General features: G+C 41.3%; 1 protein-coding gene and 1 long non-coding RNA gene across 2 annotated transcripts; one reads left to right on the plus strand and one right to left on the minus strand.

Moving 5' to 3' along the window:
• Positions 1–293: 293 nt before the first annotated feature.
• Positions 294–8,974, minus strand: LOC106598845 (uncharacterized). The gene is given in 4 exon segments (XM_045708636.2): positions 294–1,097; positions 1,099–3,206; positions 4,693–4,858; positions 8,841–8,974. Coding segments are annotated over 4 exon segments (2,340 nt in total). The 5' UTR covers positions 8,850–8,974; the 3' UTR covers positions 294–1,040.
• Positions 8,975–21,180: 12,206 nt separating this feature from the next.
• LOC145862410 (uncharacterized) lies at positions 21,181–24,935 on the plus strand. The gene is made up of 3 exons (XR_014381847.1): positions 21,181–21,480; positions 22,310–22,467; positions 23,916–24,935. It is a non-coding gene; the product is annotated as an uncharacterized LOC145862410 (long non-coding RNA).
• Positions 24,936–27,004: the final 2,069 nt, after the last annotated feature.

Here is a 27,004-nt window from a genome sequence, read left to right on the forward strand (position 1 = left end):
CATGCAACCGTCATACCGCTCAGGAAGGAGACGCGTTCTGTCTCCTAGAGATGAACGTATTTGGTGCGAGAAGTGCAAATCAATCCCAGAACAACAGAAAAGGACCTTCTGAAGATGGAGGAAACAGCTGTTATGCAACTGTTATGCATCTGTTGGTCACAGATCCCTTAAAAAAACGGTAGTCAGTATCTGGTGTGACCACCATTTGCCTCATGCAGTGCAACATAAGATAAAGGATTTAATGTATTTTTCAATACATGTCTCGTGGAAATTACTACCAAGGACTGTCAAACTTAAATGCATCATTCTTTATTATCAGCAAGCTGGAGAGGTTGCAACAAACTTAATGCACCATAGTACACTTCGGTCGGGAGCTCTTTCGGGGCAGTCCCGTTAGTTCTCTTATATACTGCTTACACAGACAAGTTATATTTGCATGATTTACATTATTCATCATTAACGTTTGGTTCCTGCATGTAACTTATAGAACATATTCTGGACGTTCTGCCAAAATGTCTGAGGGGGTCATGACCATCTCCCCCTCACATCTCTACCCAGCACCTACAGGAACCAATGATTGTATGAGACAAGCAGTACAATTCAAGGCTCTCCCTTCAGACAACATTTCCCCCACACATGAATATACACCTACTAGTGGTGAAACATTTTATTATACATTATTTAATGGATAATATGAGTTAAGAAAATAAAAGATACAGCGCTGAACACCCCCACCCCATCCCACACACAGCACTCCTACTCCAAGACACTTGATACATATGGATGCAGAGCTGCATATTATGCTACACAGGTTACCATGGCAATCAGACTTAGTAAACTGTTAGAGAATGGGAGACATGACTCTTAACATGTTTTCTATTTAAACTTACTTAGGGATCTGGAACCAGTGCCAGAGAGGAGGGAAATGAAAGAAAACGTTTGTGCTTTCTGGTGTTTTTTCAGTGACCCTGAACCAGCAAAGCTCTTTCCACATAGACAGGAGTAAGATTTCTCTCCTGTGTGTATTCGCTGGTGTTTAGTCAGGTTTCCTGATTGACTGAAGCTCTTCCCACACTGACCACAGCTATAAGGTTTCTCTCCTGTGTGTAAGCGCTGGTGTGTAGTCAGGTCTCCTGATCGACTGAAGCTCTTCCCACACTGATCACAGCTATAAGGCTTCTCTCCTGTGTGTATGCGTTGGTGTGTAGCCAGGATTCCAAATTGAGCAAAGCTCTTCCCACACTGATCACAGCTATAAGGCTTCTCTCCTGTGTGTATGCGCTGGTGTGTAGTCAGGTGTCCTAACTTATTGAAGCTCTTCCCACACTGATCACAGCTATAAGGCTTCTCTCCTGTGTGTATGCGTTGGTGTGTAGTCAGGGATCCTGATTGATTGAAGCTCTTCCCACACTGATCACAGCTATAAGGCTTCTCTCCTGTGTGTATGCGTTGGTGTCTAGTCAGGGATCCTGAGTGATTGAAAATCTTCCCACACTGATCACAGCTATAAGGCTTCTCTCCTGTGTGTATGCGTTGGTGTGTATTCAGGGATCCTGACTTATTGAAGCTCTTCCCACACTGATCACAGCTATAAGGCTTCTCTCCTGTGTGTATGCGTTGGTGTCTAGTCAGGGCCCCTGAGTGATTGAAAATCTTCCCACACTGATCACAGCTATAAGGCTTCTCTCCTGTGTGTATGCGTTGGTGTGTAGTCAGGTCTCCTGAATTATTGAAGCTCTTCCCACACTGATCACAGCTATGAGGCTTCTCTCCTGTGTGTATGCGCTGGTGTATAGCCAGGTGTCCTGATTGACTGAAGCTCTTCCCACACTGATCACAGCCATAAGACTTCTCTCCTGTGTGTATGCGTTGGTGTATAGTCAGGTGTCCTGATTGACTGAAGCTCTTCCCACACTGATCACAGCTATAAGGCTTCTCTCCTGTGTGTATGCGTTGGTGTGTAGTCAGGTCTCCTGATCGACTGAAGCTCTTCCCACACTGACCACAGCTATAAGGTTTCTCTCCTGTGTGTAAGCGCTGGTGTGTAGTCAGGTCTCCTGATCGACTGAAGCTCTTCCCACACTGATCACAGCTATAAGGCTTCTCTCCTGTGTGTATGCGTTGGTGTGTAGCCAGGATTCCAAATTGAGCAAAGCTCTTCCCACACTGATCACAGCTATAAGGCTTCTCTCCTGTGTGTATGCGCTGGTGTGTAGTCAGGTGTCCTAACTTATTGAAGCTCTTCCCACACTGATCACAGCTATAAGGCTTCTCTCCTGTGTGTATGCGTTGGTGTGTAGTCAGGGATCCTGATTGATTGAAGCTCTTCCCACACTGATCACAGCTATAAGGCTTCTCTCCTGTGTGTATGCGTTGGTGTCTAGTCAGGGATCCTGAGTGATTGAAAATCTTCCCACACTGATCACAGCTATAAGGCTTCTCTCCTGTGTGTATGCGTTGGTGTGTATTCAGGGATCCTGACTTATTGAAGCTCTTCCCACACTGATCACAGCTATAAGGCTTCTCTCCTGTGTGTATGCGTTGGTGTCTAGTCAGGGCCCCTGAGTGATTGAAAATCTTCCCACACTGATCACAGCTATAAGGCTTCTCTCCTGTGTGTATGCGTTGGTGTGTAGTCAGGTCTCCTGAATTATTGAAGCTCTTCCCACACTGATCACAGCTATGAGGCTTCTCTCCTGTGTGTATGCGCTGGTGTATAGCCAGGTGTCCTGATTGACTGAAGCTCTTCCCACACTGATCACAGCCATAAGACTTCTCTCCTGTGTGTATGCGTTGGTGTATAGTCAGGTGTCCTGATTGACTGAAGCTCTTCCCACACTGATCACAGCTATAAGGCTTCTCTCCTGTGTGTTTAGTCTGGGCTCCTGACTGATTTAAGTATTTTCCACAATCAAAGCAGGTATAAGGTCCCTCCCCTGAATGAGTTCTCAGATGAGATTTCAAGGTTTTAGATGCATGCTCTAGAGTGTGAATTTGCTCATGAATTGTCAAGTCTTGTTCAGCCAAACTCTTCCCACAGTCAGAGCAGCAGTGGTGAGGTTTCTTCCCTATACCTCTATGCTGGTGTTTCTTGAAGTGTTCTGATCTGGAGAGACTCTTCTCTTTCTTGTCAGCATCATGATGTTGTTGAGGCTGTCCAGATGATAAGCCCCTCCCACTAAGAGAGCAACGATTATTGATGTCCCCTGTGAAACAAAGACATTGAATACTTAGGTTTTGCGAATATGGGTCCATAAACAGATGGCCTTCATTTCATGGAAGGACCCTTTTGCGTCCCTTTCATATTTTTCCAGGAGAAATTGTGCACCAGTATTACATTTTAAATCTGTTATTAAATAATATGAATAAAGACTTGCTAAAGTGACAAATTTCTGAATTTTGACAAGTCCCTCCGTCAACCCTGTAGAACTTCTAGAAAGATTTTAACCCAACTAATAAAATCATTTCTCCAAGTTTTACCATCTTTGAGTAAAGTTACAAGCGCAGAATAATATGATTATTGTGAAGTCAATTAATATAAGAGATTGATTTAAATGTTGACATGCTATGAAATAACAATTTCCCTAATAAACCTGTTTACATGGACACATCTGAAATCAGGCTACCTGACGGGACTTTGGCAATTTTCAGCATTTATCAATCAAAATAAACGTTCTACCACAGCGACTATGTTATTATTTTGACGCAGTATAAAGTTTGTATGTGAAAACTATTTCTAAGCTGCATACTTTCAGTTTTTCCTGAACTCACAGGACTCGGGCAAAAGAATTTAGCTGGCGCTGCTTGTGTTAGCACATGCACAGATTAAATACACCTCTATAACTCTGATTAAAGTGTTCACATGTCCTAATCATTCTAAAGATTGCTCAGAAAACCAGGTGTTTTAAAGCTGTATCCTTACTTCGGTTATGAACTTACACCAATTAAGATAAGCAGAGTAAGGTGTTTACATGACTAATGCCATACTCAGCCTACTGCCATAACTAGTTTAATGTCAAATTATGAGTGTGCATGTAAAGCCCTAGTTATTTGGTTACTTTGACAGTCATTTCTGAACATTATTTATTTCATGTAATTAGTGATTCATTTACATCTGTCCTTCATTTTAAGATCAACCCATGTTTTAATATGGTGAAACGGTTCTCTACATTTTTTGGGGCAAAAGAAACATTGAACGTCAAATCAGATTTTCTGGTTCTAGTCTTATCGATTCTATGGTGTTTTTTATAGAAAACTGAGCAAGTGAACCATTTTATCCAGAAATTGGTATGGTAGAATAATGTTTTTGTGAAGCTAGCATTACATTTTTTCACTCCCCGTGGAACAAAACTAGCTTCCATCCCTGTCATAAGCAAATTTGTGGCTGATTTAAAGGACTATTTTACCAATGTAAACTAGTGGTTTTGTTGTTTTCAGTAGTCCCCTGTTACTTTATTTAGCACATTGGCACTTACCACAGTATGTATTTTCATATAACCTCTTGAGATGGAAAACATGTTTTTATGAAATCGAACATGTGCTCTTCATGAAAGAAAGTTACAATTAGGTGAAATCCAACGTTTTTTGGGGGGGACCAAGTTACACTTCTCAAAATTGGGTGGAACTACCAAATATTTTCATCAATATATAATTTACCAATTAATTGTTACAGAAGCAGACTAATCCACACACCATGGTTCTTACTTAATGAAATCATATCTCCATGTTCCTCTTCTCGTCTCTCAGTTCCACTCTGCCCTGGTGTTTTCCTACAGTCGACCAGAACCAGCAGTAAAGTACGGAGAGGCGGTGGACCTGGGGACTCCTGGAGTGTGGAGGGGGACGGACTAGCTTTGTCCTGTTGGCCACAAGAAGTTTACAGTTGATCATTAAACCAAATATTGTATTAATTCAGTCTGAACCTCTGATTTGGGTGCATCCCTCGAATATCTCCTTTTACCTGAAATGTTCAACCGTTCACTACAACCCACAAATCTAAGAGCATTGGATTGGTGGGCATGGGCTAGTTTCCACCATATTTCTTATACCAGTCATTTCCTATCAAACAACGCGGAAGAGGAGAAGCAAGAGAGATAACTGGGCCCAAAATCTTGCTTCTGGCTTATTTGATCTTATATACATTTTCGTAACGAGTTGGTTGTTAGGAGTGTATTGGTAAAAGTAGGACACGTGACATCCCGGCAACTTTGAGGAATAAAACACTTTGTATGGGAGTAGTACCTGGTCGTCACTAGTTACCACAAACAAAGCCATAAACCACATCCATTTCTACAACTGATCTTTTTAAATGTGATTTTAACCCTAACCTTGAAAACACTAACTTTATGCCTAACCCTAAATGAATAAAAATATGATATAGATGTTCGACATTGTGGCAACTAGTGAAAACACGCATATCTGCCCTCTCATTGGCTATAATGGTCCCACCTGATCTTGCCTCTTCCCGATTGCCTTCCAGCTGCGTTACAAACTCAACAACCCTCGGCCCTAAACCCTCAGCCCTTGAATTGCGTTTTACATCCGAGTGTACCTTAAAATGTCCCTTGCCCAAGCGAGGGAGAGTGAAGATCGGAGGCAACGTCCTTGGTGGAAATCTTGAAGTTTAACTTAAAAACAACCAACCTAAAGCTATCAACGTACCTAGTAAGCTAACGTATCTAGCTAGCGTCGTGGAAATATTGGTCCAATAATATTTCTCAGATACCGGAACATTAAATTAAAATAGACTATTACAAAGCCAAGCTGGTCCAAGGATCATCTGACTTCGCCAGTCTCAGCACACTCCTTTTATACAGTGTCACCCTTACTTAGTCACTCCTCTTTATGCAAAATACCCTTTGACATTTCGCCACCATTATCTTTTTGTCTCACTTCTGACTTACTTAAACCCATCTTAGATTATATTGGTGGCATCACCATAGTACATTACAACAACAACAAAAATATATATATATACATATATACACACACAGTTGAAGTCAGAAGTTTACATAAATTTAGGTTGGAGTCATTAAAACTAGTTTTTAAACCACTCTACAAATTTCTTGTTAACAAACTCTTGTTTTGGCAAGTCAGTTAGGACATCTACTTTGTGCATGACACAAGTAATTTTTCCAACAATTGTTTACAGACAGATTATTTCACTGTATCACAATTTCAGTGGGTCAGAAGTTTACATACACCAAGTTGACTGTGCCTTTAAACAGCTTGGAAAACTCCAGAAAATGATGTCATGGCTTTAGAAGCTTCTGATAGGCTAATTGACATCATTTGAGGTGTACCTGTGGATGTATTTCAAGGCCTACCTTCAAACCCAGTGCCTCTTTGCTTGACATCATGGGAAAATCAAAATAAATCAGTCAAGACCTCAGAAAAAAAATGTAAACCTCCACAAGTCTGGTTCATCTTTGGGAGCAATTTCCAAACGCCTGAAGGTACCACGTTCACCTGAACAAACAATTGTATGCAAGTATAAACACCATGGGACCACGCAGCCATCATATAGCTCAGGAAGGAGACGCGTTCTGTCTCCAAGAGATTTACGTCCTTTGTTGCAAAAAGTGCAAATCAATCCCAGAACAACAGCAAAGGACCTTGTGAAGATGCTGGAGGAAACAGGTACAAAAGTATCTATATCCACAGTAAACCGAGTCCTATATCGACATAACCTGAAAGGCCGCTCAGCAAGGAAGAAGCCACTGCTCCAAAACCGCCATAAAAAAGCCAGACTACGGTTTGCAACTGCACATGGGGACAAAGATCGTACTTTTTGGAGAAATGTCCTCTGGTCTGATGAAACAAAAATAGAACTGTTTGGCCAAAATGACCATCGTTATGTTTGGAGGAAAAAGGGAAACGCTTGCAAGCTGAAGAACCCCATTCCAACCGTCAAGCACGGGGGTGGCAGCATCATGTTGTGGGGGTGCTTTGCTGCAGGAGGGACTGGTGCATGTCACAAAATAGATGGCATCATGAGGATGGAAAATTATGTGGATATAATGAAGCAGAGGCCTACAAACCTGACTCAGTTACACCAGCTCTGTCAGGAGGAATGGGCCAAAATTCACCCAACTTATTGTGGGAAGCTTGTGGAAGGCTACCCGAAACATTTGACCCAAGTTAAACAATTTAAAGGCAATGATTCCAAATACTAATTGAGTGTATGTAAACTTCTGACCCACTGGGAATGTGATGAAGGAAATAAAAGCTGAAATAAATCACTCTACTATTATTCTGACATTTCACATTCTTAAAATAAAGTGGTGATCCTAACTGACCTAAGACAGGGAATTTTTACTAGGATTAAATGTCAGGAATTGTGAAAAACTGAGTTTAAATGTATTTGGCTAAGGTGTATGTAAACTTCCGACATCAACTGTACCTTCCTAATACAGGTACATGTCTAGTGGTTCCTGTAAATGATTAACTAATGTGCATGTCCAATGGCCTTCACAAGACCAGGCTAATGGTGCCTATAAATGATTAACTAATGTGCATGTCCAAAAGCCGTCAGAAGACCAGGCATGACCCAGAATGGTTAAGCCTGTATTGACTCAGCTTGCACATACACATTGGTTCTGCTTACACATATACTAATGGTAAACTCCATATCGATTCTGCTGACTACTTCTAAGAAAACAGTATAGGTACTGGAAAATCCCCAACACTAGCGCTCCTACCAGGTAGCTAGCTACAGTTACCCATAGCTGGCTAGCTAGTTTTATAGTTTGGTCATTTATTCCAATACATTTCAGAATTGCACTCCTCACTACAAAACTAAGCCAATTTACCAACACTAATATATATTTTTATAATTGCAAGCTAGCTTCATATTTTTACTGAGATACCGAAAATGCAGGGTGTTGATTAAATGTGACACTTAGCGGCCACCAGATTTTGACAATGTGACTACATTTTGCAATGAATTGTGGGTCATATCAACCCCGCAAGTGACCAAAGTTGTTCACTCGCTCTTTCAAGCTAAATCGAGGGCCAACGTTAGGGAATTGGCAATCAAACTGCATCCGGTTTCGACGGGGATACATCCAAAGAGGTTCTACCTGAAACTCAAAAGGGTTCTCCTATGGGGACAGCCGAAGAACCCTTTAAGGTTCTAGATAGCACCCTTTTTTTCTAAGAGTGTAGTGCTGCTACGCCCACTCCTCTACAACACTTCAACCGTCCAAATAAAGGGAAAAACAACGTGTTTGGACTGCAGCCATTTATTTTCTTTGTTAGAACGGCCACTTAAATATCTGGTCAAGTAATGGCTAATACGTAAGAAATCAGTGAATGAATGTGAACATGTGCACACTTCATGAGGAAGGAGAGAATTAGGTCATAGTCACAGATTCCTAAACATGATTGAATGGACTGCCTTAAATGTTGCTGGAACAAGTAGGGAGCAGGTCTCGAACCCTCGACCTTCTAGCCCTTAGTCCAGAGCGCTATAGAAAGCCGCAAAAGCATGCTCGAGCGGTAGAGTCGATATCCGCGCTTATAAACACAGGGTCATTACAATACAAATGATATAGTTGTAGGCTACTTAAAAAAAAAAAATGTAACCGCAAATCCGATATACAAAAAAAATTATATTATTTAGAATGACGGCCTATGAACAATGGATTAACAACCTTGTTCAGGGACAGATTTTTACCTTGTCAGCTCGGGGATCGGTTACTGGGCCAACGCTGTAACCACTAGGCTACCTGCCGCCCCAAACAGAACTAAACAGGAATGTGAAGGTTCAAAGATGATGAAATCTAGGCCTAGACATTTTATAAAACACAGCGGGCATATAATGTTAAAACCAGACTTACCCGACCCATTGTGGAAGCTGTTTCTTTGTATGATATGAACTGTTCGTCGCTAGCTGTCCTCGTCAACAACTTTCTGTTGTCTTGTTCTCCTTTAAGATTTTATGGCAGACTACACCTATTGGCGTATTGCCGCCACCTACTGTACGGCGGGTGAACAACAAATAAAAATATCCATCCAAAATATTTATATCGTAGGTAAAGAATTCATGCAGTACATCTCTCCATAATTGTGTCAAATCTTCATGATTTTGTTCCATTATAAATCTACTGATGTCTTGCCACAGATTCTTTACATGAATACCATAAAAAAAAGATGCAACACTGTTTCTAGGTGGTCATTACAAAAGATACAACTTGAATGTATCTATTTTTTTGTACTTCTACTTCTCCAATAAGGCATGACATAAGGTATATAGATAGATACAAAATCTTGTTGATACAAGGCAAGTACCGCTCTGTTGTTGAACGGACCAAAACAAAAACAAATCTTTACTACTGTTGAGTGAACAGCGGTAATCGAAGGTAGGTTCTGAGGGTCTTAACATGTTCCTGAATAATAAAGCAACACCTGAGGGAATGGAGACTAAAACAATTGTAAACTCTTCAGGCGTTATAGGGATCTTGTAAAGTGATAAGAATGAGTCATAATGAAGTTAAAGACCTTCTGCATTTATAAGTTGTCTCATATAAATGAAGTGAGAAGCAGATGTGGTTGAGCAGATAATGGATTTAATATACTGATCGACTGAATTCATGAATACACACCTAGTATTGTTGAAACCTTATTCTACATTATACAGTTATTTCATGGATAATAGGAGTTACTGAAATAAGATACAGCTCTGAACACCCCCACCCACCTCAACATCCCCCTCTACACACAAACAGGTTCACTATGACATTTTCCATGATGACATTAAGCCATTTAGATCAAAATGAGAATACATGGATAGGGGACCTGATCCTAGATCAGCACTACTACTCCAACACACTTGATACATATGGATCCAGAGCTGCATATTATGATACATAGGTTACCATGGTAATTAGACTTAATAAACTGTTTGAGAATGGTTGATAGAAAACATCCTGTAAAGAGTAGTCTATTGAAACTTTATTTAGGGATCTGGAACCGGTGCCGGAGAGGAGGGAGATAAAAGATGACACATTTGTGCTTTCTGCTGTTTTATCAGTGACCCTGAATGAGCAAATCTCTTTCCATTGTGGTGGACATTTTAATATTATATTATTCTACTATACTGTTAAATTAGACATACTATACTGTTTTTACTTAGATAATTGTCTATGGTATATGTTACTATTTTACTGAGAGAATTGTCTATTGTTATATGCTAATATTCTTTGCTGATACAGGCTTGTTTTGTACGCTCAGCTCATAAATCTGAGCGTACAGATTTATGAGCTGCTTGGGTGCTACCGCAATATGTGAGCTCCTGTGTTTACAATCGGCAGAAATGTAGCTATGTGGGAAGTGCAGGGAGGAACAGAGTGGTGCCGATATCAGCCATCTTGATCTACACAGACAAGCTAAATTACCTCTTACAACTCTGTTTCCAGTGGCTGTTTCTGCACATCGGCTAACTGTCAAATATAAAAGGATGTACTTTCAATAAAAGGCGAAAGACAGCTCTGTTCATTGAGCTTTCAACACTGACTATTCTTAGTGATGGTTGATTGCTTCATTTTTGCAAATCTTATAATAAATATGTTGTTTGAAGTCTCTCTTTCTATAGAATTTCTCTGACACCACAAAGACAGGAGTAAGGATTCTCTCCTGCGTGTGTGAGCAAATATTTCTACTTTTTAAGAGAAACGAGGCTGGCAGATAGGATTTAGGTCCTCGATCCCTGTTGCTGGCCCACACTCTAGTACATTAGGTGGTGTAATGTACCATAAAGTTGGACGCCAACCACCGATAAACCCCAAAGAAGAATATGTATTTTCACTGTCAGAGTGAGTATCTGGTCAAATCAGTGGAGGTGAACAAGTGCACAGTTTGGGAGGAAGTAGAGATAAATTAGGTAATATGACAGATTTCCAAACATGATATAGTTGTAGACTACTCTGCTGACGGAAAAAATATCCTAACAAGTTTTACAATCATGTTTATTTTTGTCCAGCAGTTTAAACCGAACACAGGAATGTGGAGGATCAAAGATGATGAAACTACACCTAGACATTTATACAAAACAGCAGGCCGTTACTGTTAAAAGGAAACCAGACTTACCGGATCCATCATGGAAGCTATTGTTTTCTTCAGTGTTTCTTACTAAGACAAGAAATGTGTAGGCTACAGTACAGCTACTTTGTTGTCACAGAGTTCAGATAAGGATTAGGGAGTTCGCAGGGGAGAATTCCAGTCTCAAGGCTGCAACTGATGCACCCCTAGACCAGAGCAATCAAACATGTATTTAGATATTCAAGCGCAATTACGTTATGACAGCATAACGTCTCACATCATTATTTAACCAGGCAAGTCAGATAAGAAGACATTTTTATTTACAATGACGGCCTAGGAACAGTGGGTTAACTGCATTGTTAGAGGGCACTACTACAGATGTTTACCTTGTCAGCTCGGGGATTCGATTTAGCAACCTTTCAGTTGCTGTCCCAACGCTCTATCCACTAGACTACCTGCTGCCCCAGGCTAATCTTACTTCAGAAAGTTCCTGGAAAAGATTCTACCTAATCTATACAGATTGAGTAAAACCAAGAAAACGTTCAACAACACACCTTTCACTAAGAATCCTGCTGTCTGCTATCGTCTACTTTTACCTGACAGCAACTTGGAACCGAGTTATATTTGAGTCTAGCTATTCTCAAGGCTATTGTTGCATCTCCCTCCCTGCAACATTAAACATAAAGAGAGACAACAAACACACTTTATAACTGGTGAAAAACTACATCTGATACTTCAATTAAGCAGGAAACACCACTTATTATAACAGATGTGTAGCACTGTAAGACACGTGAATCTCTGTTGATTGTTTAAAACATGTTTCATTCTCAGGACCATGACTACAACATTGAGTATTGGGACACAGGGCAACAACATATCCTGGTCTCTTCTACATAATTCAACTAAACGTTTAAAAAATACATATTTAAAAAAAAAATGTATATGCAATCAGCAATGTAAAACAAAACAAGAAAACATGAAACCACATTTGCATGTATGTTTTACAATGACATTTACATGCAAGCATTCGTTCCACATAACACATCACCAATAAAAAGTAGAATGGTAAGGTATAAGATATTGTCAAGTGTATTTCCAGAGTGAAGAGAGAGGAGTTTGGTAGGAGACCTTACTGGCCGTGAGAGAACAGAAGAGTGTGAGGTCTGTGGTTGACATGACCTATAAGTACTGATGGGCAGAGCTGGCGTCCTGCCCTCATGATGCCTCTTCCAAACAACCAACACATCATTCAATTCACAATAAAATGTGTGAACATCTTTCTGGAGCACACTTAATACACAATAAGGAAAGTTCAAAGATATCACAAATAAAATCCTTTAAAATAAATTCAACAACATAATTTGATGACACTAATAGTCCTATGTCTTCTGTACTTCCGTATGTCCCATCAGCTACACTAAAACCTGGTGAAGGGTTTAAAAATAAATATGTGAACATCTTTTAGGACCAAACGAATTATACAAGAGGACTAAGGTCCTTTTAAAAATGTATTATCAGATTTAAAAAACATAATGAATGTGATAAGCAGACGTTGTTGAGCAGATAATGGATTTAATTTATTGATCTATTGAATACATGAATACACACCTTGTATTGTTGAAACATTATTCTACATTATACAATTAATTAATGGATAATAGGAGTTACTGAAATAAGATACAGCTCTGAACACCCCCACCGCCAACCCACAGCACTCCTACTCCAAGAAGCTTGATACATATGGTTCCAGAGCTGACTCTTTACAACATGTTTTCTGTTCAAACTTTATTTAGATATCTTGAACCGGTGACTGAGAGGAGGGAGAAGAAAGAAAACATGTTTGTGCTTTCTGGTGTTTTTTCAGTGACCCTGATTGAGCAAAGCTCTTTCCACATACACCTTACTCCTGTCTCTCTCCAGTGTGTATGCATTGGTGTCTGCTCAGGGCTGCTGATTGATTAAAGCTCTTCCCACACTGATCACAACTATAAGGCTTCTCTCCTGTGTGTATAAGTCGGTGTTTGGTCACGGTGAAATCTCACGCAAAACTCTTCCCACACTTATCACAGCTATAAGGCTTCCTCCAGCATGAATCCGCTGGTGAATGACCAATTTCTCTGTTTAGTAAAACTCTTCCCACAGTCAGAGCAGCGGTGGTGAGGTTTCTTCCCTACAAGTCTCTGCTGGTGTTTATTGAGACGTTCTGATCTGGAGAGACTCTTCTGGAGAGACGTCTTGTCAGCATCATGTTGTTGTTGAGACTCCCCTTATGATAAGCCCCTCCCACTGAGAGAGCAACGGTTAGGGCTGTCCCCTGTGAAACAAAGATAATGAATAGCAGGTTAACTGATGGGACCTTGATAAATACAGAAAACTGCCTATCAAAATAAACGTACTACCACAGCATCCATGTTATTTGTGATGAGCATATTTGATTCCGATTTTGGACATATTAAGTTTGTATGTGAAAACTATTTCTAAGATGCATACTTTCAGTTTCCCTGAACTCCCTGCACTCGAGCAAAAGAAGGAAGCTTGCGATGCTTGTGCTAGAACATATGCAGATTAAATATGCCTCTATGAATCTGATGAAGGCCTTTATGTGTCCTAATATATTGAAAAATTGCTCAGAACACCAGGTGTTTTTAACAGCGTCACTTTGATTGTCAACTTAAGCCAATTAAGATAAGCAGAGTAAGGTGTTTACGTGACGAATGCCATACTCGGCCTACTGCCATAGCTAGTTTAATGTCAAATGATGAGTGTGCATGTAATCACACTCATTGTAGGAGAACTAGATATTTTGTTGCTTTGACAAAGTCCTTTCTGAAGATTATTATCAATGTGATTAGTGACCCTCATTTTAAGATCAACCTTGTTACATGCACTGAACTCTCATTTTAATATGGTGAAAATATTCCTTAAAAAATATGTTTTCAAAAGAAACATTGAACGTCTAATAGTCAAATCAGAGTAAAAGCAGGTGAGCTGGTTCTACTCTTTTTATCAAGTTACTGCTTTTTGTGGTGCAAAACTGAGCAAGTCAACCCTCTCCCCATACATAGACATGCTAGAAATGTTTTACAATGACATTTTTTTGTGAAGATTGCATTCAATTGCCACTACTTGTTTCACAAAGCGACCTTCCATTCCCCTGTCATAAGCAGTTTTATGGTTCATTTTAATTGATACACGGCCATGGGGTCTTTCATTTTCTCGGCGGACGTCCGTATGGTTTGAGGTAAAAACTTTCTGAAGTTCGCTTGGTAAGTCACTGGTAAGCGTAATATCTTGCGTGGAAGTAAACTCACTGGCTGTTTGCAGCCTGGAGCACCTCTCCTCTTGATTGCTCCACTCGCTGTGCGTGGTTGATCTGTATCTTCTGCCCCTGGTTTGTCGTACTTGTTTCGTTAGTGTTACACTACGACTCAGTGTGCATCCATTAGTATGGTGGCTCTTGCTGACACAAACTGTATTTACCTTACACAACTTGCCCACTGGCTTGTACTATGTGTGTGTTGTGAATTGCTTTAACATGCTGCTCCCCGTGCCAGGTTCTCTGCTAATTACCCTGCTGGGTTTCTTTCTTGTTCTTTCCCCTGCAGAGTGTAAGAGTATCATGGTGAGCTTTCCACTACGCTGAGACATTAACTTTGGAGTTCCTTAACGAAGTTACTCCATATGGTGCTGTTTTTCCTGCTTGGATATTAAACCGGCTAGGTAATATTGCAGTTGGCCTAAAACAAAAAAACAAATAAATCAAATCCATTACTTGGTTGCTGTTTTTTTGTCTGCCTGTTTTTCCCACATGGGTCTTCCCTGTTTCTTTGCAGAGGTACTGGGTAATTTATCCCTCATCAGATTCCTCCATGCGGATCACGACATAGCTCTCCAGGGCATCGGACCTCTGCTCCATGGCCTTGCTGGCTTGGCTGAGCATACGGCTTCCCTTTGTGACAGGTGTGATGGTGGCATCCCCCCTGGGCATCCGCATACCTCGTGTATGCACTACCTGGGTTTGAGCCACGCGGAGAGGGCGGTGGAGCGCCCTACTGGATGCCTGTTTTGTGTGGTGTTCTCAGAATGCCTGCGCCTGGTGCGATTGGAGGCCATGCACGAGTGGGTCGGCCAGGCTCGGGCTCAGGCTGGGGACGAGCTCCTTCCCTCAGGAGTGGTGCGGGGGCGAGCTGTTCGTCTTTCTACTGGGTCCAGTACCCCTCCCAGGAAGCGTGGCCGGAGCCACCACAGGCAGAGCCCATCTGTTGCCAGGCCTGGACGGGGGCAGGAGTCGGACCGCTGGGGCCACCTTGATCAGAGGGCGTCAGGAGGTTGATAGCGTCGATGGCGACGGCAGCTTTTCCCTTTTGGCCAGTGATAGGCTGTTCCTGGAGGACGATGCTGGCACTGCTCACCCCTGTGGGCAGGGCTACCAGGCTGACAGGCCATCAGAAGCCTTCAGCAGGGCTTCATCACAGAGCCTACTCACTCAGGTAGCCACTGCACTGGACATCAAACTGGTGGACAGTGATGACTTTCCATCTGTCCCCATCTCTGCTGAGTTCCGCGAGGCGTTGCAGGAGAGCTGGGCCTCTGCCAGGAGGCTCTCTGACTCACAACAGAGACTGGACCATGGAGTTATGTTGCGGGCGTAGTGTCACTCGGCCTCCGGGAGTACCACACCATGATAGCTGCCATGGTCCTCCCGGACCAGGAGATTATAGAGCGGAACCCGCGACTGAAGCCGGGACCCCCCAGGGTCTTTGATGCAGACTTGAAAGCCACATATGGCTCCCTCTGCTCTCTTGGCCGCTTTACCAACGTGGCTATGCTACTGAGGTCATGCGGGGTGCAGTATGTCCTCCAATACCTTCTGATAACCAGGCGGCGAATCGCATCTCTGCATGTCTGTCAGACATATCAGTGTGGATGACGGATCACCACCTCAAGCTGAACCTCGGCAAGACGGAGCTGCTCTTCCTCCCGGGGAAGGACTGCCCGTTCCATGATCTCGCCATCACGGTTGACAACTCCCTTGTGTCCTCCTCCCAGAGTGCTAAGAACCTTGGCGTGATCCTGGACAACACCCTGTCGTTCTCCACTAACATCAAGGCGGTGACCCGATCCTGTAGGTTCATGCTCTACAACATTCGCAGAGTACGACCCTGCCTCACACAGGAAGCGGCGCAGGTCCTAATCCAGGCACTTGTCATCTCCCGTCTGGATTACTGCAACTCGCTGTTGGCTGGGCTCCCTGCCTGTGCCATTAAACCCCTACAACTCATCCAGAACGCCGCAGCCTGTCTGGTGTTCAACCTTCCCAAGTTCTCTCACGTCACCCCGCTCCTCGGCTCTCTCCACTGGCTTCCAGTTGAAGCTCGCATCCGCTACAAGACCATGGTGATTGCCTACGGAGCTGTGAAGGGAACGGCACCTCCATACCTTCAGGCTCTGATCAGGCCCTACACCCAAACAAGGGCACTGCGTTCATCCACCTCTGGCCTGCTGGCCCCCCTACCTCTGAGGAAGCACAGTTCCCGCTCATCCCAGTCAAAACTGTTCGCTGCTCTGGCACCCCAATGGTGGAACAAGCTCCCTCACGACGCCAGGACAGCGGAGTCAATCACCACCTTCCGGATACACCTGAAACCCCACACCTTTAAGGAATACCTAGGATAGGATAAAGTAATCCTTCTAACCCCCCCCCCCCCTTAAAAGATTTAAATGCACTATTGTAAAGTGGTTGTTCCACTGGATATCATAAGGTGAATGCACCAATTTGTAAGTCGCTCTGGATAAGAGCGTCTGCTAAATGACTTAAATGTAAATATAAATGTAAATACCTGCAGTCTCACTTGGATGAGGGCTTTGCAGCCTCTACACTGAGAGGGTATTTGGCCGCTATATCTGCCTGCCATGTGGGGTGGATGGACAGGCCAGTGGGGTGCCATCCCTTGGTCTCCAGGTTTATGAAGGGGGTTCGTCGCCTGCGCCCAGCTAGGCGCTCTCAATGGCGAGCTGGGATTTGGATGTGGTCTTGGCAGCTTTGGCAAAGCCGCCTTTCGAACCATTGGAGTCTGCCTCCCTGAAACACCTCTCTACGAAGGTGGATTTTGTGGTACAAATTACTTCTATGAAGGGGGTGGGTGAGCTCCATGATGAGGGTGGGTGAGCTCCATGCTCTTTCAGTAAGTTCTGAGTGCTACCGGATGGACCCCGGTGGGAGGAGAATATCTCTTCGCCCCAACTCTTCATTCCTTCCGAAAGTTCTGTCAGACAGGCATGTGAACATCCCTTTTATCCTGTCTGCTTACAACCCCCCGGGAGTGGCGGAAGAGTCTGGCCCTCCCTCCTGCATGCTGTGCCCTGCGCGGGCACTGGCTGCCTATGTGGAGTGGACACGGGCAGTGAGAACAACAGACCAGCTCTCTTCTATGGTGAGACAGTCCTGGGGGCTGGGTTATCAAAGCAGAGGCTCTCTCACTGGATCATGGACACAATTACGACAGCATACTTCCTGGCTGGCAGGCCAGTGCTGGGATCTGTGGTGGCACAGTCAACAAGAGGTGTGGCTGTATCCTGGACTCTACTGAGAGGAGTGCCCCTCGCTGATATCGTTGCTGCTGCCAGCTGGGCTTCCTCTTGCACCTTTGCTAGGTACTATTGGGTAAATGTGGCACCTTCCTCTGCAGTTGCTTCAGTGATCCTGGGCATCACCTCCCCTTCCGGGGACTGTGCCGGGACCCACCTTCCACATTGACGGCCCCTGAGTCTCGGTCCCGCGCTGGGACTTCGCCGCTTGCTGGCCGGGTCCCTCAAGCACCGACTAAATCTGGTACGGGTATACCAATATATTGGAGTGATCCAATATAGTGAAACATAACGAAGGTTACGTATGTAACCACGGTTATGTGAGCTTTATGGATCACTCCAATCCTCTACGGTGCTAGAGGCACCTCAAAAATGATGTAGAGAACGTGTGTCGCGGCCATGGGTTTTATATTTGGGGGCGGACCCCAGCCATGACACAGGTGTACACGGGAGTTAATCTGTAAGTCCTCACCTTGGATGTATCCCTCCGCCGCAGAGTGATACCAATATATTGGACATATCCATATAGCTCACATAACCATGGTAACATACGTAACCTTTGTTTTGTTGTTTTCAGTAGTCCCCTGTTACTGTCAACCCTGTTACTTTATTTGGCACATAGTATAGTAATATTTTAATTCAATGTCTTGAGATAATAAACATGTTTTCCTAAGTTGAACATGTGCTCTTTATGACAGAATGTTAAAATTAGGTGAAAAATATTTTTGGACCAAGTAAGACTTTTAAAAACCGGTGGAATGAAACATTCCAAATATCTCTAACGGTCGCCCCAGCGTGAGTTGTTTAAGCACGTGATGTCAGAATGCACTCACTGTTCCAAAATGTGATTATTACGCAACAGGAGAGTTAACACGCGCTGCCTGCTAATTATCTATAGGGTGTAATAATTAGTCCAACATTTGCGAACAACTTCAGGTATGTTCATCCCCAATTTGTTCCGTTTGCTTCTGTTCAAGAAACATTTTAACAGAATTGGCAGAACGAACACATCCCTGATCACGCGTAGATACAATTCACTTTCATAGTAGCCACGATGTATTCCTTGTCGCATCTATGCACCGTTACTTTATCTTTTTCGTTTTTTTAAATTGCCAGCGTCTTGAAGCTAAAATTGGGATCATGTTTACTGTGCTAATGACCATTCCAACAGTAAAGGAGAGCAATGTAGAATACAGTGAACTCAGCAAAAGGAGTAATTTGCCATCTTTATGCACCTCTGCTATTGTTAAAGAAGCAGATTGTAGTCTAATCTACACACCATGGTTCTTACTTAATGAAAACAAATCTCCATCTTCCTTATCTTCTCCTCCTCCTCTCTCAGTTCCACTCTGCCCCAGTGTTTTCCTGCAGTCAACCAGACCCAGCAGTAAAGCAGTACCGGGAGACATTTGACCTGGGGACTCCGGGAGGGCAGAGGGGAACGGGCTAGCTTTGTCCTCTTGGCGGCAAGAAATATAAAACATATTTGGTTTAATGATAAACTATTGTATTAATTTAGTCTATTTGGGAATCCCTAGAATATCTCCTTTTTCCTCAAATGTTCAATTGTTCACTACTTCCCAAAAATCTAATAGCATTGGGTTGGCGGAGGCATGGGCTAGTTAGTTTCCACCGTTTTCATTATACCAGTAATTTCCTTTCAAAACAGAGGAAGAGGCGACTTGTGACTTAATTGATTGAATATATTTTTCGTAATTATTAGGTTGCCACCAACTTTGAGAAAAAATCATGAACTACAAATATTTCACGGCCGGATGAAAAAAAACGTACCCGATTTAAACTGGTTACTACTCTTGCCCAGAAACGAGAATATGCATAGTATTAGTAGATTTGAGTAGAAAACACTCTAAAGTTTCTAAAAGTGTTTGAATGGTGTCTGTGAGTATAACAGAACTCATATGGCAGGCAAAAACCTGAGAAGATTCCAAGCACGAAGTGGCCTGTCTGCGAATTTGTAGTCCTTCTTTTGCTTCTCTATCGAAACTACAGTATCTGAGCTGTTACGTAGCACTTTCTAAGGCTTCCATTGGCTATCTAAAGCCTTCAGAATGCGGATTGAGGCGTCTCCTGTCTCTGGGCAGAGTATGGTAGCTCAGTTTGTCAGTGGTCTGCCTGGTGACTAAGAGATTGGAGATGCGCGTTCACGAGACCATGCTGTTTTTTCTTTCGTCTTTGAATGAATACACTATTGTCCGGTTGGAATATTATCGCTATTTTACGAGAAAAAATACCATAAAAATTTATTTTAAACAGCGTTTGACATGCTTCTAAGTACGGTAAAGGAACATTTTGAATTTTTTTGTCTCGATATGCACTCGCGCGTTACCCTTTGGATAGTGACCTGAACGCACAAACAAAACGGAGGTATTTGGACATAAATATGGATTATTTGGAACAAAAACAACATTTCTTGTGGAAGTAGCAGTCCTGGGAGTGCATTCTGATGAAGATCAGCAAAGGTAATACCATTTTTCTAATAGTAATTCTGAGTTTAGTGTGCCCCGAAGTTGGCGGGTGTCAAATAGCTAGCCGTGATGGCTAAGCTATGTACTCAGAATATTGCAAAATGTGCATTGGCCGAAAAGCTATTTCAAAATCTGACATAGCGATTGCATAAAGGAGTTCTGTATCTATAATTCTTAAAATAATTGTTATGTATTTTGTCAACATTTATGATGAGTAATTTAGTAAATTCACTGGAAGTTTTGGGTGGGAATGCATGTTCTGAACATCACATGCCAATGTAAAAAGCTGTTTTTGGATATAAATATGAACTTGATTGAACAAAACATGCATGTATTGTATAACATAATGTCCTAGGAGTGTCATCTGATGAAGATCATCAAAGGTTAGTGCTTCATTTAGCTGTGTTTTGGGTTTATGTGACATATGCTTGCTTGGAAAATGGCTGTGTGATTGTTTTTGGCTCTGTACTCTCCTAACATAATCTAATGTTTTGCTTTCGCTGTAAAGCCTTTTTAAACTCAGACATTGTGGTTAGATTAATGAGAGTCTTGTCTTTAAAATGGTGTAAAACAGTCATATGTTTAAAAAATTGAAATTATTGCATTTTTTAGGATTTTGTATTTCGCGCCACGTTCTTCCATTGGATATTGATGCAAGAGGTTTTAAAACCAAATACTTTTAAGACTTTTACTCTAGTAGAATTGTGCTGGGTGACTTTTACCTGAGTAATTTTCTATTATGGTATCTTTACTTTAACTCAAGTATGACAAATTGAGTACTTTTTCCACCACTGGATTTTTGTTTATTTTTTACTAGAGAATTACTTGTGAATTAGGTTTGATGCACCCATTGCAAAGACTTGCATAAACAGCTCTTTGTCCAATCTGTGCTGGTAGTGAACAGCAGCTGCCATTATATCAGCAGCGAAAGACCGGAACATTTAATTCCCAGACACTCCCTCAATAGAGATCGGCCTGTTGAGATACTCCCTCTTTGCGCATGTGTTCCAAGTGGCTGCCAGGTAAAAGTAGACGATAGCAGACAACAGGATTCTTAGTGAAAGGGGGTGTTGTTGAACGTTTTCTTGACTTTTATAGATCACGTAAAATGTTATCCAGGAACTTTCTGAAGTAATATTAGGCTACATGAGACGTTTATTTGTTCTAACTTATTTACATTTGGATATTTAAGTAGATGTTTGATTTCTCTGGTCTAGGGGCGCATCATTTGCAGCCTTGAGAATCGAATTTTCTCTCCGCATCTCCCTAGTCATTATCTCTACACTACAACAAAGTAGTCTGACTGTACTGTAACCTACAACATTTCATTCCATACAAAGAAACAACAGCTTCCACAATGGATCGGGTAAGTCTGGCCTTAACAGTATAGGCCTGTGTTTAGTTTATACACGCTGGACAAAAAAAACATGATGGAAAAACTTGTTGGGATTTTTTTTCTTCTTCAACAAAGTACCCTATCATGTTTAGGACTCTAAGACCTAATTATCTCTCCTTCCTCACAAAGTGTTCACATAACTTCACTGATTTCGAACACATTATCCATTATTTGACCAGATACTCAAGTGGCCGCTCAAAGAAAGAAAAGAAATGTCTTCAAAAATGGAAGGCAATCGGAAAAGGCAAGGTCAGGTGGGGCCATTATAGCTAACGAGAGGGCAGATATGCGTTTTTCCACAGAGTCAAACTTCTATTTAGCATTTGAATTTATTTAGGATTAGGCATGACGTTAGATGTGTTGTTAAGGTTAAAATCACATGTTAATAACAATTGTAGAAATGGGCGTGGTTTATGGCTTTGTTTGCGGTAACTAGTGACGACCAGGCACTACTCCCATAGAAAGTGTCCTACTTTTACCAATACACTCCTAACAACCTAATCGTTACGAATGTTATATTCGATCAAATAAAACAGAAGAATCTTGGGCCCAGTTATCCCTCTCGCTTCGCCTCTTCCTCGCTGTTTGAAAGGAAATGACTGGTATAAGAAATATGGTGGAAGCTAGCTCATGCCTCCACCAGCCAATGCTCTTAGATTTGTGGGAAGTAATGAACGATTCAACATTTGAGGGAAAATGAGATATCCTAGGGATGCACCCAAAATCAGAGGTTTAGACTAAATTAATAAAATATTTGGTTTAATGTTAATCAATGTAGAATACTTCTTGCGGCCAACAGGACAAATCTAGCACGTCCCTCCACCCTCCTGGATTCCCCAGGTCAATCGCCTCCCTGTAGTTTACTGCTGGTTCTGGTCGACTGCACGAAAACACCGGGGCAGAGTGGAACTGAGAGACGAGAAGGAGAAGAGGAACATGGAGATATGATTTCATTAAGTAAGATCCATGTGGATTAGATTACAGTCTGCTTCTGTAACAATTAATTGATTTAAGTATATATTGATTAAAATATCTGGTCGATTTTAAGAAGTGTAACTTGGTTTAAAAAAACGTTTGATTTCACAATTTTAACATTCTGTCATAAAGAGCAAGTGCTCAACTAAATAAAAAACAAGTTTCCCATCTCAAGAGGTTACATGGAAATAAATACTATAGTAAGTACCAATGTGCCAAATAAAGTAACAGGGTTGACCTAACAGGGGACTACTGAAAACAACAAAACCGCTGGATTACATCAAATCAAATGTATTTGTCACATACACATGGTTAGCAGGTGTTAATGCAAGTATAGCGAAATGCTTCTGCTTCTAGTTCCGACCATGCAGTAATATCTAACAAGTAATTTAACCTAACAATATCACAACAACTACCTTATACACACAAGTGTAAAGGAATGAATACGAATATGTACATACAAATATATAAATGAGTGATGGCCGAACGGCATAGGCAAGATGCCGTAGATGGTATAGAGTACAGTATATACATATGAGATGAGTAATGTAGGGTATGAAAATAAAGCAGCATTGTTTAAAGTGGCTAGTGATACATTTAATTGCATCAAGATGGCAAGATGCAGTAGATGGTATAGCGTACAGTATATACATATGAGATGAGTAATGTAGGGTAAGTAAACATTATATAACATGGGTAAAATAGTCCTTTAAATCGGCCATGAATCTGCTTGTGACATGAGGAATGGACCTAGTATAGTGCAACAGGGAGTAGCAATTGAATGCAATCTTTAGAAATAAAGTTATTGTTAAAACATTTCTAGCATGTCTATGTCTGGGTAAAAGGGTTGACTTGCTCAGTTTTGCACCATAAGTAAATTGATAAAAAGAGTAGAACCAGCTCACCTGATTTTACTCTGATTTGACTATTAGACGTTCAATGTTTCTTATGCAAAAAAAATGTTTTCAATTTTTTTTTTTAAAGAATAGTTTCACCATATTAAAACAAGATTTCAGTTCATGTAACAGGGTTGACCTTAAATTGAGGGACAAATTTAAATGAATCGCTAATCACATGAAATAAATCATGTTCAGAAATAACTGTCAATGTAACCAAATATCTAGGGCTTTACATGCACGCAAATCATTTCCTATTAAACTGATTATGGCAGTATGCTGTCAAAATGATGAATTGTGTCACTTTAGCAAGTCTTTATTCATCTAAAAAATCGAATTAATCAAATACTCCATGTGTTCTGTATTAAATGATACTTTATTTAATATAACAGAGATTTAAAATGGAATATTGGTGCACAATTATTACCGGAAAAATATCAAAAGGACGCAAAAGGCATTCATTTAATGGAAATACTGATCTGTTTATGTACCCAGATTTGCAAAACTTAATGATTAAATGTCTTTGTTTCACAGGGGACAGCCCTAATCGTTGCTCTCTCAGTGGGAGGGGCTTATCATCTGTGGAGCCTCAACAAAATCATGATGCTATCAAGAAAGAACAGAGTCTCTCCATATCAGAACACCTCAAGAAACACCAGCAGAGACGTATAGGGAAGACATCTCACCACTGCTGCTTTGACTGTGGGAAGAGTTTCGCTAAACAGAAGGAATTGATCATTCATGAGCGGATTCACACCGGTGAGAAACTGTACCACTGCTCTCAGTGTGGGAAGAATTTAGCTGCATCTAAAACCTTAAATTCTCATCAGAAAATTCATACAGGGGAGATACCTTACCCCTGCTTTGATTGTGGGAAATACCTCAATCAATCAGGAGAGAAACCTTATAGCTGTGATCAGTGTGGGAAGGGCTTCAGTCGATCAGGAGACATGACTAGACACCAACGCATACACACAGGAGAGAAGCCTTATAGCTGTGATCAGTGTGGGAAGGGCTTCAGTCGATCAGGAGACATGACTAGACACCAACCCATACACACAGGAGAGAAGCCTTATACCTGTGATCAGTGTGGGAAGAGCTTTAATAAATCAGGACATCTGACTACACACGAACGCATACACACAGGAGAGAAGCCTTATTTATCGCTGTGATCAGTGTGGGAAGAGCTTCAATAATTCAGGACAACTGACTGCACACCAATGCATACACACAGGAGAGAAGCCTTATTTATCGCTGTGATCAGTGTGGGAAGAGCTTCAATAATTCAGGACAACTGACTGCACACCAATGCATACACACAGGAGAGAAGCCTTATAGCTGTGATCAGTGTGGGAAGAGCTTCATTCAATCAGTAGAGCATACTAGACACCAGCGAATACATACTGGAGAGAAATCTTACCCCCGTCTATGTGGAAAGTGCTTTGCTCATTCAGGGTCACTGATAAAACACCAGGAAGCACAAATGTGTTGTTTTGTATCTCCCTCTCCTGCACCGGTTCCAGATCCCTAAATAAAGTTTCAATATAAAACATATTGTAAAGAGTCATCCATCTCCCATTCTGTAACAGTTTACTAAGTCTGATTACCATGGTAACCCGTGTAGGATAATATGCAGCTCTGGATCCATATGTATCAAGCATCTTGGAGTAGGAGTGCTGTGTGTGTGGTGGGGGTGTTCAGAGCTGTATCTTATTTCATTAACTCCTATTATCCATTAAATAATGTTGAATCATGTTTCTCCAGTAGTAGGTGTATATTCATGTGTGAGGGAAATGTTGTCTGAAGAGGGAGCCTAGAATTGTACATCTTCCTTCATACAGTCATTGGTTCCTGTAGGTGCTGGGTAGAGATGTGAGGGGGAGACGGTCATGACCCCCTCAGACATTTTGACAGAACGTCCAGAATATGTTCTATAAGTTACATGCAGGAACCAAACATTAATGATTAAAAATGTATATCATGCAAGTATAACTTGTCTGTGTAAGCAGTATATAAGAGAACTAACGGGACTTCCCCGAAAGAGCTCCCGACCGAAGTGTACTATGGTGCATTAAGTTTGTTGCAACCTCTCCAGCTACCTGATAATAAATAATGATTCATTTAAGTTTGACTTTGGTGGTGGGAATTTCCATGACACGTATTCAATACAAAAACTAATTATGTGAAGGAGATGTGTCGCACTGCATGAGGCAAATGGTGGTCACACCAGATACTGACTACCTTTTTTAAAGGTATCAGTGACCAACAGATGCATATCTGTATTCCCAGTCATGTGAAATCCATAGATTATGGCCTAATTCATTTGAACAGTTTACTGATTTGTTTATATGAACTGTAACTCAGTAAAATCATATAAATTGTTGCATGTTGTGTTTCTATTGTTGTTCAGTGTAGTAATAATAGAAGAAACTAATTGAATAAATGAATGGGGCTACTACTGTTTTAGGTGTTCTGGGTCAGAACTGTTTCAACATGACTTACACCCATCAGAGTATCTGTGCCCCGGAACAACTCTGACTGTCACAGGTAATATCTAATATCTACTGGTAATATATACAGGTAATATACAATATCTACTGGTAATATATACAGGTAATATACAATATCTACAGGGAATATATAATATATACAGGTAATATATAATATCTACAGGTAATATATCATATCTACAGGGAATATATAATATATACAGGTTATATAATATCTACAGGTAATATATAATATCTACAGGGAATATATATCAAATTATAATAATTCACTGGAATCATTCAGAGCTGCAGGTGAATGTGTCTTCCTCCACAGAGGAAAAGAAGAGAACACTGACCTGTAGCACCACCTGTCTTCTGACTGACAACCCCAACCCCACCTACATCTGGTACAAGAACAGACAACATCTCCATGACCCTACTTCCCAACAATACTCTTGTAATACTCTAGTGGTCTGGCGTTACTCTGCAGACAGTTACTCCTGTGCTGTAAAAGACCATGAGGATTTTCTCACTCCTACATTGTGTGAGTCTGGACTCACCTATAATAATCATCTTAAGTATCAATCATTAAGAGCTGTGGACCAATAGTAGAACATGTGGATAATAACACTAGTAAAAAGTATATGGTATAATATACAAGGTAGAAAATGGCTGATGGTACGTTAACTTGTTATACTGTTTTAGAATTATTATTTTTTTTAATCCATTTTAGAATAGGGCTGTAACGTAACAAAATGTGGAAAAGGTCAAGGGGTCTGAATACTTTCCAAATGCACTGTATGTGTCTATATTTTTTATTCATTTTAAATGAACCAGTTCAATACATCTAAAACACTTGAAAATCATCTCATTATCGTCTGAGGAATACATTCAGATACATTTTGTTTCAGGTGTTTATGGTCAGAGCTGTTTGAATGTGACTTACACCAAGAGGAGTATATGTGCCTTGAAGGGGTCAACAGTGGACATTACCTGCACGTATAGACATCCCAGCTGGAATAACGTCACAGAAGTATCCTGGTTCAACAAATGGGAGTCTGGAGTTACTACAGATCTAAGCCAGGACCCAGAGTATGCAGGTAGTGTGAAGTACCATCAGTGTTATAGTCATGA

The sequence above is a fragment of the Salmo salar genome, chromosome 02 (assembly GCF_965601325.2).
Source record: "Salmo salar chromosome 02, fSalSal1, whole genome shotgun sequence".
In the NCBI taxonomy this organism is placed as follows: Eukaryota; Metazoa; Chordata; class Actinopteri; order Salmoniformes; family Salmonidae; genus Salmo; species Salmo salar.